Source organism: Sebastes umbrosus, chromosome 5, assembly GCF_015220745.1.
Source record: "Sebastes umbrosus isolate fSebUmb1 chromosome 5, fSebUmb1.pri, whole genome shotgun sequence".
NCBI lineage: Eukaryota > Metazoa > Chordata > Actinopteri > Perciformes > Sebastidae > Sebastes > Sebastes umbrosus.
The window spans coordinates 33,923,533-33,941,226 of NC_051273.1; the positions used below are offsets into that span (position 1 = coordinate 33,923,533).

Consider the following 17,694-nt stretch of genomic DNA (forward strand, 5'->3'; position numbering starts at 1 on the left):
TAGCTGTAAAATGAGAAAGTTTGTGACGCCGCCGCCATTGTAAAATCTGGTGAAGGAACGCCAAGTTCTGGTCACATGACTGGAGCACAGCCAATAGGAACGCTCTCTCAATGAAATGACCTGTGATTGGTCAAAGTCTCTCGTCACGGGCTAGATTTTCTAAATCCTGAAAACAGAGCCATGAGGAGGAGCAGAAGTCTAGTTATCTCTCAGAACACTTGAATTACAATATGCTGAAAGGTTATTATGGAATTTTTGCCCAATGATGCCAAAAATATACTGCCTACTGAAGCTTTAAGTTCTGGGGACATTTTACAGGGCCTTTTTTACCCCCCCAATAAAAGGCCCTGGTCAGGGGTAGTACTTTCTGAAAGTGCCAGAACTTTCTGGATGGCCGTCGCTGATTGGTAAAACACACACATACAGCGCTGCTGCTTCAACTGCTTCAACTTGTGTACTGCTTCATTCATAAACAAGGAAGTACTCTAGTATTGATTCAGGACCATTTTAGGACAAGGGGAGAACATTTTTCTTCGATGACATTGAAAGTAAAGTTAGGCTCTGCTGTCGGCCTCCCGACTCATTAAAACTAGGGGATGCAACGATACCACTTTTTTCAGATTGAGTACATGTACTTACATTTGGGTACTCGCCGATACCGAGTACCGATACGAGTACTTCTCTGTGCCAAAAGACCCTCGTTAACAGCCAGCTGGAGGGTATGAGCGACTCACGGCAGGCTGGGGAGTTCCACATATGAGGCGATGCGCCGCGACCGGCTCTAGGTCGGCTTGGAAAGGCTTGGAGCGAAGGTGCTTCCCGGGGCCGTGGCCAAAGTGTCACTGGGGCGGACTGTCCTCAGTGCGCCCAAACCGCGTCATGCCCCTAGGGTGGGGCTCGGCCCACGTAAAAGGCGCCAGGGTTCTGCGGCGATGTCTGCAACCCACCCGACCCGTCGTGAAACATGGACCAAGGAGTCTAACGCACGCGCGAGTCAGAGGGTGCAAGCAAAACCCCGTGGCACAATGAAAGTGAGGGCCGGCGTGCGCTGCCTGAGGTTGGATCGCGGCACCACGGGGTCGGGCGCATCGCCGGCCCGTCTCGCCCACACCGTCGGGGAGGTGGAACGTGAGCGCGTGCGATAGGACCCGAAAGATGGTGACGAGAGGTTAACGTCGCGCTGCCATAAAGTGGTATTGGACCTGTTTTGCGAGTACGAGTACATGAGCAAAGTATCAGACCCGATACCCGATACTGGTATCGGTATCGGTGCATCCCTAATTAAAACACACAACAAAAGTTGCCTGGACGAGTGGGAACGATTGAAGATTGAGGTAGCACGATGGTGCTGTGAACAAGAGAAAAAAACGTTATTTTCTTGTTACGTTGGCGGTTACGTTCTAAAGCTAACACTCAACTGATGATTTATTGTGGCAACAGATGCTTTTAGTTTCATTTTCCTCTTTTGCATTTCATTCATTACATCCAACATGCATTAGTTAATACTATACAGCACTAAATGTCGTCGTATAGGGAGGTTTATTTTGACCACCAGCAGCCCTCGTCACATGTCAAGGTTTCTTTTTTGTATAATCTTTGCAGGTCTTTAGACTGCTATGGAAATGCAGACAACAATGGGCTGAAGGAACCTTTGAGTTCCTTTAAAATTAGTGCCAAAACTGAAATTAACAGGAACTTCTTGGTGGAAACTGAGCTATGGATTTACTTTCAGTCTTTTCTTGTCTGACAAGACATTCTCACATTGTCTGTCAATCTAAAAAAAATAAAAAAAATTCCATGAAAATCACAAAGCCACAAAACAAAAGAAAGGTTGGATTTTAGAGTAGGGCTGAATGAGTTTGAAAAAAAAAAAGTCTAATTGACTGATATTGCAATTGCGATATAATTTGCAAAAATTTTTACATCAATATTCTCATTTTCAGTGAAAAACAGATTAAAATGATTATGGTGTTATTTTGGCAGAGACCTGTACCAAAATTAGATTAAGTGTGCAGCCCTAGTAGTGAGGCAGTTTCCCCCACTCACTTCATCCAAAGATTAAAACATTTCCAACTCCCTCTTTTTGCTGTGTTTGTACTCGGCCCCCACTGAAGAAGCCACCTACACATTTTTCACTATATTCACACTACACACTGTATACACTTACCCATAAAGCTCTGGCTAGTGTTTGGCAATCTATCTCTGCGATCTGCCCCTCTCTTTCATCTATCAGTTTGAGCATCTGTGTCTTTGAATACTGATGATAGAATATGATGAAATATCCCTGTTGTTTTTGTTGTGCTTTGCCTTAGGTTACATGTCTAATTAATCATTCCCATGCAGGGTCTTTGTTTCACCATGCATGTTGTATTCTGTATCGGGTACCTTCGCAATTTGAATTTCAGGTCTGTTTCTTTGGCCAAGAGCTTATTGGAGCTTGGTACATTTCCAAGTAGAACTCAGAGAGGACTAGAGGGTTATTTTCTACATTTGTTATTTTGATACTGTGATAGGAAAATATAATAAAACTATGCAATCTGCATCTGGATCCACATCTGCAATCAAATATGTGGTAAGTGGTAGACAATCATGCATATCTTTTGGGAATATATAAAAACTTGGAAAAAAAAGTTTTGAAATTTGTGTTTGGTGGATTATTTCTCTGTTGTTACAATACTAATTGGCATTGTATTTTACATCGTTGGAAAGCCTGTTTATTTACCTTCACAGTGTTGCCCAACTTGTAAGGATCATGCATTTGTGGGATGAGCAGCACAGCTGATTATGTGGGTAGCGCCGAAATGAAATTTGCCAAAATTCTCTGCCAGTGCTTAACAGTGTATTCTCCTGCTATGCTGATTGTTGCACCGATCAAGTAACAGCTTTTTGTGGGGGCAGTGTCATGGTGTGGGGCGGCATCTCCCTCACTGGCAAAACAAGGCTTGTCATCATTGAAGGCCATCTCAATGCAGTGAGATATCGGGATGAGATTCTCCAGCCAGTGGCGATCCCAAATCTCCACAATCTGGGACCTACCTTCATCCTCCAAGATGACAACGCTCGCCCCCACAGAGCCAGGGTTATCACAGACTACCTCAACAATGTGGGAGTAGAGAGAATGGAACGGCCTGCCAAGAGTCCACACCTCAACCCAATTCAACACTTGTGTGATCAGCTTGGGCGTGCTGTACGTGTTAGAGTGACCAACACAACCACGTTGGCTGACCTGCAACGAATCCTGGTTGAGGAATGGAACGCCATCCCACAGCAACGTGTGACCAGGTTGGTGACCAGCATGAGGAGGAGGTGCCAGGCTGTTGTGACTGCGTATGGATCTTCCACCGCTACCGATGCTCCTGACGGTGCATTAAATGAATAAAGTGTAAAATTGCCAATATGTCTTGTTTGTTCCTTGTTACTGATAGAGAGTTCAATCATCCAATCCACCAAACAACTCAAAACAAGAGTCAACACCAACAGGAGAATACACAGTTTAGCATCGGCAGAGAATTTTGGCTAATTTTTCTTGGGCGCTACCCACATAATCAGCTGTGCTGCTCATCCCACAAATGCCTGATCCTTACAAGTTTGACATCATTGTGAAGGTAAATAAACAGGCTTTCCAACGATGTAAAATACAATGCCAATTAGCATTGTAACAACAGAGAAATAATCCACCAAACACAAATTTCCGAACTTTTTTTTCTCATGTTTATATCCAGGTATCAGTCTTCTACAAGGATGGATTGTGCAAACTTTTGAATTGGTCAGACCAATGAGCCATTTAAATTTGTCATGTTCCTGTAGCGACAACTATAAGTGAAATGCCATCATATATTGTGTATATAATTTTAAAGGATATATGCGCATCAAGGTTAGATTGTAAATTGGGCAATGTGGGAAACTGGGGGTGCCACAATGTTCACTGCATGGCACTTAGTTTGTGGCAATTTGATTAATTGCAAACTCTCCGTTTGCTGTTATCATGTTTAACTGTGATTGGCACTGCTGTTTCAGAGCTATGAGACCAGTGACGTAACTGGCTGAGAGAGTATTTAATAATCACCCACTCGCTGATCCATAGCCTAATCTAATGTCCGATGTTTTCAAAAAATAAAATAAAATGGAATGGAACTTCCTACAGATATGATCAAGTAGATTATATATGTTTTTCCACATTATACATTCTACCCATGGTTTACATTTGTGTTCTGCTACTGTGTGTATCAAAGTGAATGTTCATTCTCAAATCATACCGGCTTCCTGCCCATACCGTAGGTGTGGAGTATATCAATAGAGAAGAAAAGGGAGAGGAAAGATGCCCACCCAAAATTATTCATAGCTATTTACAGACTGTGTGGGCTAAAACTCCTAAAAGAAGAAGCCTAATTCTCCTTTACAATAATTAACTGCGTGTTTACAGTCGGGCAGGTAAACTCATTAAAATATACAATAATAAAGATCAGTGTATATGATGGATTAGTGGCACTAGAATGTGCCAGAGGAACGATATTTGGGCTTTTACGGCCAAAAGGCTCCAAAACCCTTGTGGAAAGCTCTGTTTGCTGTACACAGCCTGCCTGTACTCGTTGGGAGATAGCTTTAGATAAAAACATAAAACATTGTGCGTTTAAGTTTACAGTCCTAAAGAACACTCATACTAACACTAGTCATTGATGACCTACCAAAATCTCTTATTGACCCCCCCCTCATTCAAAGCAATAGGGCCTACTTTTTGTTGCCTAATCCTAAAGTGACGCCAAGGTGGTGGTTTTGATGTTTAGTAAAAACATCATGGTTGGGCTCATAACAAGTACATAAACTAAGTAAAATAGCACTCGGAGAGCGCAGACTTACGCCAAGCTGCCCGAGGACGTAGAGGTCACAAACGTTCTCATCTTACAGCTAAACGGTGCACTACAAGATGATTCTGAAAACATTTGAGGAGAGAAATAGGCATTAACATAACATAATATTGATTCATATTTGATCAGCGCTGCCTAGTTTGACCGTTTGGTTGGAGTTCGTGAGTGATTGACAGCCGGCTCTCATAGACAGCAGATGGACAGCAGACCTCAGATCAGCTCTTACTGCTTGTTTTCCTCCGGTCTTTGAAATCTTGCAGATGTCGTTAGTAGCATCAGAGGACACAGAGGAACATGATTTTTTTCAGGTTACCTGTTTCATGTACTACTGTCACGATATAGTTTTATAGAAATAACTTTTTTTAATCATATTTGCTCCAATCTCACCTACTTCAGCTTTAATGTAAAAAAAATGCAGAATCTACAGTTGTCGTCGTCGTCCCCCGCTCTCTCCCATCATGATCATGATCCGGATTGCCACCAAAATCTAATGGATTGTTCATTGTGCTACACCCCACCCCTCCAAAAAATTTCATTAAAATCCATCATAGACTTTTGGAATAATCCTGCTAACAGACAGACAGACAGACAAACAAACAAACCAAGGCTGACGAAAACATTACCTTGGTCTTGGCGGAGGTAACAACACTTCAACTCTTGGTTAAAGTTGTGTGTTTGTTGGACCCATTCACCTCCCCTCCCGCCGCCATCAGCAGTCTTTCTCACTTTTTCTTCTACGTCACTAGCTCTAAGCGTGGCATATTAACGTAGATGCATTTACACTGCAGTCAGTACAGACTACATGGCATGAAAATGACAATGTCTAAAGCAAGAACAGCATTCTTATTACACGTGTGCATTATCGTGTCCCTCACACACCTTTTCCGTGCGACCAGGCTTTAGCCACACATGAGTCTGGAGCTATAGTGCAGGAGGCTATAGTTAGACTACGTAGAGTCTGGCCCTGGAAAATCAGAAAAAAATAGAATCTCCCTTGGGTCAACTCTGGCAGGGACCAGGTGGTCTATTTCAATTCCTCCTCTGTGGTTTTGTTTCAAAGGTATCACTTTTTGTGAGCATGCTGTTGTGTCACTTCCAGCTGTTCCTTCAGCATTTGTGGTCAATGATGTTGAATTATGACAGCAATGATCTGCTGTTTGGAGATGCACAGCTAGACATTATGGATCAGATTTGGGAGCATCTGTGATGATTGTAGAAACACAGATTCTGTAGATTCAAGGATATTGGTATGTGTAAACACATATCATTCTGGATATTTACTGTACCTGTTAGGCACAGCTAGTGATGGTTAGCTGCAGGCAGGGCAGACTTCTCAATTGTTCATTTCTGCAGCTTATTTTACAAGCCCGACTGGCTGTCGAAATCTCGCCGTACACCCCCTCTACACCTACAGAGTTTTTAAACCCACGGTTTTTCAGTGAGGGAATCCAATTACATCCAGCACCTAGAAAGACAGGGAGGAAAAAGAAAAAAGATAGACAGAGGGGGAGACTGAAGAAGAAAAAGAGGGAAAAAAATCAATGACAGTCCAACTGAGGTGGAACTAAGCTTGACAGTGCAGCTCCTTTTCTATGCTCCGCACTCCGTTTTGTTTTTTCCTGAAGCGATAAAAGTGTAAAAGACTGTCTGGGTGTTTATTTCACATGAACTCACCACATTAACCTCCCCAACACTCTCAAGGATGTTTTGTTTCTTTATTTATTCTTTTCCGTTTTATCCCTCTTCCCTTACTTCTGTTCTCCACTGTCTCTCCTCGCAGCCTCTCATTAGCTCTCTCTCTGTCTCCCCTCTCACTGCTTTATCTCTCTCATGAGTTTGTGGCTGCCGCCCTGTACAGCTGTTGTCGGTCTCATCCGTCGCTAATATAACATATATTCTTCACATACGTCATGTTTCAAAGGTAATTTTCATCAATCCTGAGTTTTAATTTCTCATAATAATCTAGATGGCCCTGAGAGCTCAACACACTAAGAAAAGACATGGAAATAGACAAAAATGGGACTGATGGGGTTCGACAGCAGTGTTCACCAGCCTGTTTAACATCACTCTGGAACAGGCCATTGTCCCCACCAGCCTCAATTCTGCTACGATCATTCCTGTGCCAAAGCAGACAGCGGTCACATCCCTGAATGACTATCACCCAGTGGCCCTGACCCCGATAGTTATGAAGTGTTTAGAGCAACTAATCTCAACACACATAAAAAGGAACATCCCTTTTTCCTTGGACCAACACCACAGTTTGCTTACAAGGCCAACAGGTCAACTGAGGACGCTGTCTCACTGGCCCCTCCACAATGTCCTGTCACACCTGGAACAGCGGGACCTATACCAGTCCGGATGCTGTTCATTGATTAGAGCTCCGCTTTTAAACGCCATACCCCCAAACAAGCGGAATTGCGTTGCTAGGCAACAGCTTGGGTCCATGTTTACTTCCTGTCAGCTGATGTTATCTACATACACTGCAACAGGAAATAAACTGGGACACATTTAGAATGTTTACGTTTCAAACCGTGTAATAGTCTAAATATTGTATATTTGTGACATCACAAATGGGCAGAAATCAGCTTGTTTCAAACGCACAATTTCTGAATACGGGCTGTGTTTATTCCTCTGCATATTGAGCGTTTTGATAGTTTAACAGTATTTATAAAGCACTTAAACCTGCTTTATAATATAAAAGACATGAAAATCTCACTTTTTACAATATGGGACCTTTAACGCCACCTCATTACTGTGAAATGGTCGCACTTATGTTTAGGCAACAACACTGTGGTAACGCAGCAGTTAGGTTTAGGCAACAAAATCACTTAGCTGTGTTTAGAAAAAAACATCATGGTTGAGCTTAAAATAATTACATAAACTAAGTAAAACAACACACTTGGGACATGAACACCGGTCTCTTGGTTGAAAGTGTGTTTGTTGGACCTGTATGTAAGGCTGGCTGTGACTATAAGGGGACTACTGTATAATGGAAAGAAAAACAAAAACCCGATGTCAGGGTTAGGGCTTCCATTCCTATGTGGTTCACCTGTGTAAAAATATAATAATTATGTTGTACCATGAAAATTAAGCTCAGAGGTCTGAGCCAGCTAAAAGATGCTATTGCAAGTTAAGATCAATGCAGAATAAATGCTTATATTCATTGTATACTCTGGAGGGAAAAGTGTCCAGTAGATTCAAAGGACAGGTTACAAAGGGCTCTAAGTAGGACAAATCTCCACATTTCTGGTGTTTTTATTTTTTTCCCCCAAGGGCATCTGGTTTGAAAGTGGACAATGCTGAGTAATGAGTGGAATACTTTCTTTGGTCTAAAGCTATTGTCACTGTCCTTCATGCTCAAGAGGCACTTCACCATTGATCTTTATCTGTGTGTGTGTATTTGTGTGAGAGAGAGAAAGAGAGAGAGAGCAGAGTGTTCCTGTTATCCCTTTGTGCCAGCAGTTGTTGCAGTTGATGTGAATAGTTGGCGTTGTCTCTGTTTCAGCCTCAGTCTAGAATAGCATCAGCATGGTAAAATGTATTTTGCATTTGCAGAAGAAATGTTGTTTTGACTGAAGGTGATTATATTGAGATGTCTTTAAACATAAAGACTTTATGCTGGAAGTGAAACAAGTAGTCACAAATGTATTCACAAAACTTTTCAAGATGGCAGCAGTAGAAACAGACCGGAGTAACCAGCACGGGAGAAAAGCAATATAGTGATGTGGACGGGGACAGCAGCAAAACATATTTTAGACACCTGAAAGACCTTAAAAAAATCATTTGTATTTTCTGATGGGAAACTGAACTGAAAGTGAAACTTATCTATACTGTTTTTGTCAACGGAGTCTGCTGGCTTTGAAGAGAGCATAGATAAGTTTCACTCTCAATTCAGTTCCCTGTTGGAAAGGCCTCACTGACGGCAAAATAAAGCGGTGAATATATTTTAAATATGGCGTACACTTAAATTTGTAACTTTCAGAAATGCTTGTTAACAGCGACACCTGTGGCCGTTAAGTCAACGAAAGTCAGCGTCGGGCTCGCGCTTGCTTGCCCTCAATAGAAATGAACGAGCATCGCTCAAAACTGTGAGGCGACACACGTCAGCTAAAACCACAATATCACTCTATATTTCACCTGCTTGGCAGTAATGTTAGCTGACCAGACGAAGGTCTCTCCATGAATCAATGCTGATCCCAGTGTTGGCTTTTCCTGCTTCAGCCCCGCTGCTTCAGCCTCTGGGGCTGAAGCAGGAAAAGAAACGTTATCACCTCCAACCGCGGCCGGAGAGAACAGGGGAGACACCGGAGTTTTGGTCGGAGACGATAACGTTTCTCTCTGCAGAGCTCCGTCACTTCACAAGACACAGAAAACCTCTGTTGGTCTGGAGAAGCTGCAGCATTTATTTCTGCACAAACGTCCACTGTACATTCACTAGATATTATCAGAGCTAAACTAACTCTTCTGCAGTGTGAGGTGGAGCGAGAACGCGCGCATTGTGTGAGTTAAGGCAGGCAGAGGAGCGGTCTGAACAGCGTAGCCACACCCGAGTGCGCATATGCGAGCGCATGGGATCCCGACCCAGTAGATTTATACCTGTAAGAAGTTACAAACAGTCCCTTTAACGGGTATTGATTTTTTTAGGTGTGCCTTTCTTTTAGGTGGCTAAAATATGTTTTGCTGCCAAAAATATGTTGCTGGTGTTCCTGTCTGGCCCCTTCCCCACTTCCTACCCCCCTACTTCCTGTACCCTTGCTCGTACCACACCACAATAAATAAGTTAAACACCTGGCAAAGTACTCAAAACCTCTTCTGTGTTAGTTACTTCTACAGTAGGTGTCTCCAGGACCAAATACAAACTCACACACACGGACTCACAAGGTGAAAACAATACCGACGTCGCTGTCTTGGCTGGGTAAAAATTCATGATAGCATTTTTGGTCAATTTATGATAATTAAAATACAGAGTGAGAGAAAGGAGAAAAAGCAAGAGCGCGCCTAAGATCAAGGCACAGAGAGGGTCTGTACTGTGAAAGATGAAGTGAGGGGTAGATAAGCAGTACAAAGGGCTCTAAGTAGAAAGTGAATAGAACTCTGGTGTCTTTGATCCTGGCTATCTCTCCCTTTGTTTTAAGGCTTTAGCTCTGCCAAAACCCTTCATCCTGGCCCTGTGAAGTACAAAACAGAGTGCTTCATTTGGCCTGCTGCTTAGCACCGCGTATCCGTGGCTAATGGTGCTGTACTAGACCGAGGGAGGAGAATCAGCAGGTGGATGTTGTGGAGCGTTGATGTACAGTATGTGTGTGTGCTTGCATTTAGCAATACTTTACATCATTTTTTTTAAAATCTTGCTAATCCAATGGTTACTAACTCCAAGCACTGTTTTCCTCACTGTTGGGGCATGGCCTATTTCCTAGTATTTAGTGTGTGCATTGGACATACTCCCAATGAGCAGTCCTTTAAACCTGCAATAACTGATTTGTGTGGCCACTTGGAAGCAGCAGAAACAAGCTGTGAACACAACATTTAAAGGCAGGGTTGACGATGTTCTCCAGTATACACTACTTGTTATATTGATTGAAATCGACTTTACACCCCGACAGCAATCCATTACTGGTGAGCTCTGAAAAAGGACCGGAAAACAGACGTCATCTGTAGCTGCTGTAATGCTGTAAAAAAAACGTCTACCAATCACTGCCTTGAGGTTATCTTGGAAAGAACCAATCAGATGCCTCCCTGCTCGTACTCTACCCTTGGCGTGCACCAGCCTGAACTCGAAGCGCGTCGCCGCCGCAAGTTTACTGGAGAATGGAAGAGAAAACTCAGCCCTGCAGTAGCACTGCCACGGTTACTTGTCATGAGATAGCGTTGTTGAGTTGAGGTCCTCTCTCTGCTCTGTGTCTGTGAAGTAGTTACAATGCGGCGGTGCTCGTGCTCGTACATGTGTGTGTGTGTGGGGGGGGAGTTGCCTTGGAAGGAGCCCCGAGGGGATGGGGGGATTTAGACGGAGCTCCTGAGGCGATACTACTTTCAAATTATGCTAGCTTTCCAACATCGTCGACCCTACCTTTGAGTTGATATAGTACGCTTGTTTGCAAACTGTTACTTATTTACACATCCAACAATTATCATCTTTCATTTGGAGTCATGTCTCCAGGCTCCACCCTCTACTGGACTCTATGGATAATACTCTGCTCCAATCACGCATTCGCCCACTGAACTTAGCATAAATGTAGCTGGCCAATCAGGACATGACTACCCGAATATGTGTGGATCACACAGTATATAAGGCAACGTCCATCGCTGTCTGACTTTTCTCTTCAGCGAACGGGGCTTCTAGAACCTCGTCATTATCCCGGCCTCTTCACCGGAAAGGCTCTTCACGACATCTGCTTCGAGTACCTCGGCACAGGCCGCAGAGAGCGGTGTTCAGCAGCCACCAGCCTTGTCTGGCCTGTCGAGCGCTGCCATCAAGATTCCACGCCGGCAGAAGTCCCCGTTAGACCCTGCTCCAGGCGGCAACGCTCCAGGCGGCAACGCTCCAGGCGGCAACGCTCCAGGCGGCAACGCTCCGCCACTGTATTCGGTCATCCCTGCTGAGGCACTGAGCAGACCAAACGTCTGGTTGAAGACAGTCGTGTTGGACCTATGCTGGGCTACTGAAAGCATTACTCAAATAGTATGTAAAACTGCATTGCTGTTTCCTGTTCATTCTGTGCTTTTCAGTTTCCCTGATCTTTCACAGAAATATACAAGCGCACTGTAAGTTTTGAGAGCGTTTGAGGGAAGGAAACATCCTCTTGCATTGGCGGTTATTTCAACAAGCCGTGTACAGTACAAAAAATCCTACCGTATCCAATATCAAGAGCCTAAAGAGAAGTCCTGATATCACCACTAGGCTAGCTGAAGTTCCTCTTGCATCCAGGGATAACTATCCATTTTTCTAAGATAAATTAATACCTAAAACAGCACTTAGAAGTTGAAACCTTTGTAATTAAGTCGGCCTTTGATCAACTTACCCATGCCTTATAAAAGGCAGCTAGAAACAAAATATTACATTCAGCTTCAGCAATGACAAAAACAGTCTCAAGAAATAATTATTCTGAATAGGCAAATGCATTAACAAGGTCTTCAGTGTTAATCTGATTAATGGTCGTGTCAAGACTTTTAACTATGGGCCCCTGGGTAATAATATATCTGCAGAGTAACAGTGAAGTAACCAATTGCTGCTCTCAAAGAGTAATAATTGCAATAATGCTTTAAACTGAGTAATGAGCTATTACAGCTTCATACTTTCCAGTTTATGTGTGCGTGTGCACATGCATGTGGGTATCTGCATCATCATGATCCTGATTCTAAACCACTCATCACTACAAGTAGTTGCAGAGAAACACAGTTTGACCACAGAGACCGACAGCTGCAGACAAATCTCCTGGGTTCAAATAGCACTTGAAGCCCTGGCTTCATGAGGGTGCACCACAGATGTAACCATGTACTTTCTCTTCTGAATGTAGGCGGTGAGGGTTCTTTTTGGGGAACGCTGCACATATTCAGCTTGCCATCCACAACAGGGGCATATTGAGGCAGATGTTGCGCTCAATAATTCACATATTTAATCAGAGGCAGCACACAAAGAGGCTTCATAAAAACTTACTGCTTGTGCCTTCTTGGAAAATGTGTAAATATGTGAATTATTAAGTATAAATTCTCTGTGGTACTGCTGACACCCATGGCTCATGAAACCTATGAAATCAAATATATATCAACTTTGTTACAACAATTAGATCCCACTGAAAAAAAATCCATCCCAGTATTCCTAGGATTTAGGTTCATGTGGATAATTCTGCACCAGACAATTTACCTCCATTGCCAACATTCTGGTCATGGATGGGCCAGCAGCACAACTGGCTTTAAGATAAAGTTTGTGTTCTTTCACAGACATGTTTTTTTATGTTATATACCTCTCCTCGGCAGTGTCTAGAAGGTAACCCCCAAGTAGCAAAACTCTCACAAGATGGTTAAGTTTAGGCATTGACCTCGAATAGTTAAGTTTAGGCATTGACCTCGAATGGTTAAGTTTAAGTATTGACCTCAAACGGATAAGGTTAGGCATTGAATGGTTAAGATTATGATAGGTCGTCTAGTATTCCTGCCTTTTTCCTAATGTTTAGTTTTGCCAAGTGTTTCGTGTTCCCAGTGTCGAGTTTTCCCAGTGAGTTGTTTTCCTGGTTTTTTCTGGTCTTTGGGTTTTCCTGTTACCTGCCTGCTGGACCTGCTGCTTCATTTGGACTCTGGAAGCCTTTTCATTAATAAATCACTGAAATCATTTTGATGCCTCCTCTACTGTCTGCATTTGGGTCCAGCTCCTGTTATCTACATTACTAACCGTGATACAGTTAGTCTGCTTATACCAGAACATGTAAATACCCGGTTGACAGTTCTGACGGATCTGGACATCTGAAAGAGAAAACCCAGGCGTCAAAAATAATGGAATGAATAAAAACCTCCATTGCTCTTTACATAATTTGTCTTGCATGATATTTTTTTGTTTGTTTGTTTGTTTTTTAGATCACACAGGATGAAAATATTACTATACATACAATGTGTCTGAAACAAGTAGGATAAACAGGAGTTGTCAGATATTTTGTTGATTTCCAGGCCACACTGAGTGGAAATTGAGAGTTTGAATCTTTGAGGCACTCTGCTGTCTGCTACTTAATTTGACTCCGTGAAAAAAAAACACTTCCTCTATAAAGGCAGCAGTGCGACTTTGAAGTCACAATGAGGTGCTTTGTTTCGGGACATTACAAAGTATGCTGAGGTGACTGTGAGGTAGTTTTCGGGTGTGTGCACGCACGGTTACATGACTTTGTGTCAGCATCTGGGACTGTGTGTGTGTGTGTGCGTGTGTGTGTGTGTGTGTGTGTGTGTGTGTGTGTGTGCACAAGCACAGTATATATGTGTGTATCTGACAGCAGAACAAAACGTCCTGGCAGCTTGGTGGCCTTGAGAGCTGTTACTGTTGTTTTCTGTCAAAAGCTTGACAGGTCACTCCACTCTTAGAATAGAATAGAACACACTAGAATATAACGGATAAGAAAAGTGAAGAGAAAAAGGTGAGTTTTGGACTTTGGAATCATTGTGGTGCTACAAAATTGTTTCTGAATGAGATAATGATTGGACTTGGAAGAGACAGAGATTAAAATGTTATACTTGGTGTCATGTGTTACAATTGCTTCTTCTTCTGTCTTTCACCTCAGACCACCAGTTTCCCGTTGGAAGCCCAATTTTCTGCTGAGTCACCAGAGAACCTGGATCCGCTTTTCAAGTTCCATGAGACCATTGCTAAGGTATGACCACCATAATCAATCCCACTTCTACCAATACAATCTCTATATCACAGTGGTTGTCATGTCATGACATAACAATATAACAGTATTAACAGTCCAATGCAGTCCTATACTGAATTAAAAATACACAATGGGGTCAGGATAGCCCTGATTGGGCCTCTTTTCTATCAAGTGCAAGGCAACCTAAAACAAATGGGGGAAAAGGGAAGAGGCCAAATTCTGCAAAATTCTTTACCAAAAAACATTCAGTCAGTGGTTCTTCATCCGGTTGTTTCCATCTGTAAATTGTGTCCAGGAATGGATAATATAGTCGACTAAAACAATCTCATAATATGAAAAAAGTTGACCTTGAATGGTTAAGTTTAGGCATTGACCTAGAATGGTTAAGTTTAGACATTGACCTTGAATGGTTAAGTTAAGGCATTGACTCCAAACGATTAAGTTTAGGCATTGACTCCGAACGATTATATTTAGGCATTGACCTTGAATGGTTAAGTTTAGGCATTGACCTCGAATGGTTAAGTTTAGGCATTGACCTCGGATGGTTAAGTTTAGGCATTGACCTTGAATGGTTAAGTTTAGGCATTGACCTTAAATGGTTAAGTTTAGGCATTGACTCTGAACGATTAAGTTTAGGCATTGACCTTGAATGGTTAAGTTTAGGCATTGACATCAAATGGTTAAGTTTAAGCATTGACCTAGAATGATTAAGTGTAGGCATTGACCTTGAACGGTTAGGTTTTAATCATTGACATCAAATGGTTCAGTTTTTGCATTGCCCTAGAATGGTTAAGTTTAGGCATTGACCTACAATGATTAAGTTAAGGCATTGACCTACAATGGTTAAGTTTAGGCATTGACCTACAATGGTTAAGTTAAGGCATTGACCTACAATGGTTAAGTTTAGGCAATGACCTACAATGGTTAAGTTTAGGCATTGACCTACAATGGTTAAGTTAAGGCATTGACCTACAATGGTTAAGTTTAGGCATTGACCTACAACGGTTAAGTTTAGGCACTGACCTCAAAAAACTGAAAGGACTTTGCCATAACTCAGTAAAGTTGCTATATTGATTTTTTTTCTCTGTTGCTAACAAAAGATGACAATGCTGAAGGACCAAGCCCTGATCAATGACCATTATACTATGTATCATAGTTCTGAGCACTGATGGAAGAAGTATTCAGATAATTTTACTAAAGTAAAAGTACTAATACCACACTGTGAAAATACTCCACTACTACTACTACTACTAAGTGTCCTGCATTGAAAACCTTACTTAAGTTAAAGTATGCAAGTATTATCATCAAAATGCACTTTAAGTATGAAGAGTAAAAGTAGTGATTGTGCAGTGAAATGTTTCCTGTCAGTGTTTTACTAGTATATATGATTCTGGATTAATATTACTGCTGCATTAATGTGTACGTTGCATTTCAATTCTGTAGATGTTTCTAACTCCTTTTTATACTGTTGGGTAGTTAAATCTAGAGCAACGCATCATAGTCTATACGATCATCATATGTTTGTAGCATTGCTGTCCTGTGAGAACCACGTATCTCTAAAACGTCAACTTCTTATGGTGTCAGAAAAACAGCCGTTTTCAGCATTGTGACGATGCATTTTCCTGCTGATCTAAGAGGATTTTTATATATAGTTTATAAAATCTGGTAGGCTGAAATATTGGTAAAGGAGACTACAGTTTTGTATGGCTGCAATATAACCTCACACACACATAACACACTGCTGATGAGCTGCAAGCCATGGTGAGCAAAGAAGAAACCCTGCACCATCTTTGATGATAGCCATTAAGTAACTGAAATGTCCGGGTTCTGGGAGATGTCCACTAAGCTAATACAAAACCATTAATATTGTGGCGAGATAAATGACAACTTAAATATTAAAATGGATAATTTCGATAAATTAATGCTTCAGTTAATTCACATTATGGAGCAATTCAGTCAAAACTGTTTTTCTTCATCTCCTAATTTTTATGTTCACATAGCAGTAAGTCCAGGAAGGTTCACGATAGCTTTCTCAATTTTTCTTATTTTTGTTTTGAGACTTTTGCACCGGCAGAAGCACTTGTAGCGTCCTTCTTGCTGTTGCTAAGCAACTGCAAAACCAGCTGCTGTAGTCACTCAGCTGGTGTAGCAGATGAAATTAGCTGGGTCATTAGCTAAGTAAAGCATAAAAAGGTCACCATCTATTTTTGCTACAACAGTCAAAAGCCTGATCGTATTTACTGATATTCACTGGAGATGAAGGAGAGCAAGGTGCGAAAACATTCAAAACTGTCTTTACTTTCAGTTTCCTAGTACAGCAGATCTGAGAATGAGCCCGAGATGTTGCCAATGTCTGCTCAGGGCTGCACGGTTTTCAACTTTGCAGATTCAGGGTTTTCCAAAACAAAAGAAAAGACTGTTACAAAAATAGAAAAGGCATCTGGAGTTCAAAAGCAGCATGGGAAAAAAAAAACACAGGATGCATCCTGTGTGATCCTAGTCTTCTGTTGCCATAAAAGTCAGAACTTAGTCTTTCCGATCCAATGACTCCAAATCTTTGTAAAAGTCTTGCCAAATTGTGATTTCTATCTCGACTTAGCCAACAGTTTGGATCTTTTAAAATAACCCTCACTGTTAGAAGGAACCAGTGTTAATTTCATTCAGGAAAACTATAGTTGTGTTCATCAACTACCTTTTTTTCCATGACTAAGTTGAGGTGATGATGAGACGGCACCGACGCAGGACCGGTCCTAGACTTTTGTGGGCCCTTGGCAGTATTTTGGTTTGGGGGCTCCCCTCATGGTAATTTGTTTCCACTTCACATGGCACTGAACCAACTTGTGTATTGTAAATATTATTTTCTGCACACATAATGTACAAATTTAGCCTGATCTAACTTTGGAGCATATTTTAGTGTTAAGTGTGTTAGTCTCATTAGAGAGGGGTGGGGCTGAATCTCACCAATCTTCATGAGTAAGGTGTCCGAATGAAGAAAGGTTTTGACAACCAAAAACACATGATGCCCAAGTCAACCATATGGGGAAGAACATCCTTTTCTCCCAAATAACTCATAATATTGTGCACTGTGCTTGTGCTGGCTGACGATCCAACATGTCCTGACAAACTTAAGCACCTGCAAATTAAAGATAACAATACTATGATTTATTTTATCAGCTGCATCAGGCCCATTCAAACTGGCTCCCCCAGATTTGTTTTTATACATTTTCAAATATAAATGACTATTTATAGTATGGCACGGCTGAATACTTGATGGTTATTATTTACTGAGAGATGTACCTCCATATTGTCCACTATATCCAGCTAATCAACATTATATATTCAATATATAGTCAATTTCAAGTGCTTTCCGTCTTGCGTTAGTCCAGAGTTGTAACTAAACCTTGACTGAGATAATCATTGTCTTGTTTTAAAATGATGTGCGCCTATGAGGAGTGCCATCGTTATCTTTTCCGAGCTTC

The 17,694-nt window shown here is 41.9% G+C and overlaps 1 protein-coding gene across 1 annotated transcript in view; it reads left to right on the top strand.

Moving 5' to 3' along the window:
* Window positions 1-17,694, top strand: part of LOC119488138 (inactive N-acetylated-alpha-linked acidic dipeptidase-like protein 2) — a 341,328-nt gene that overhangs the window by 247,344 nt on the left and 76,290 nt on the right. Inside the window, 1 exon segment of the mRNA XM_037769477.1 lies at window positions 14,126-14,215. Coding sequence (XP_037625405.1) covers window positions 14,126-14,215 — 90 coding nt within the window.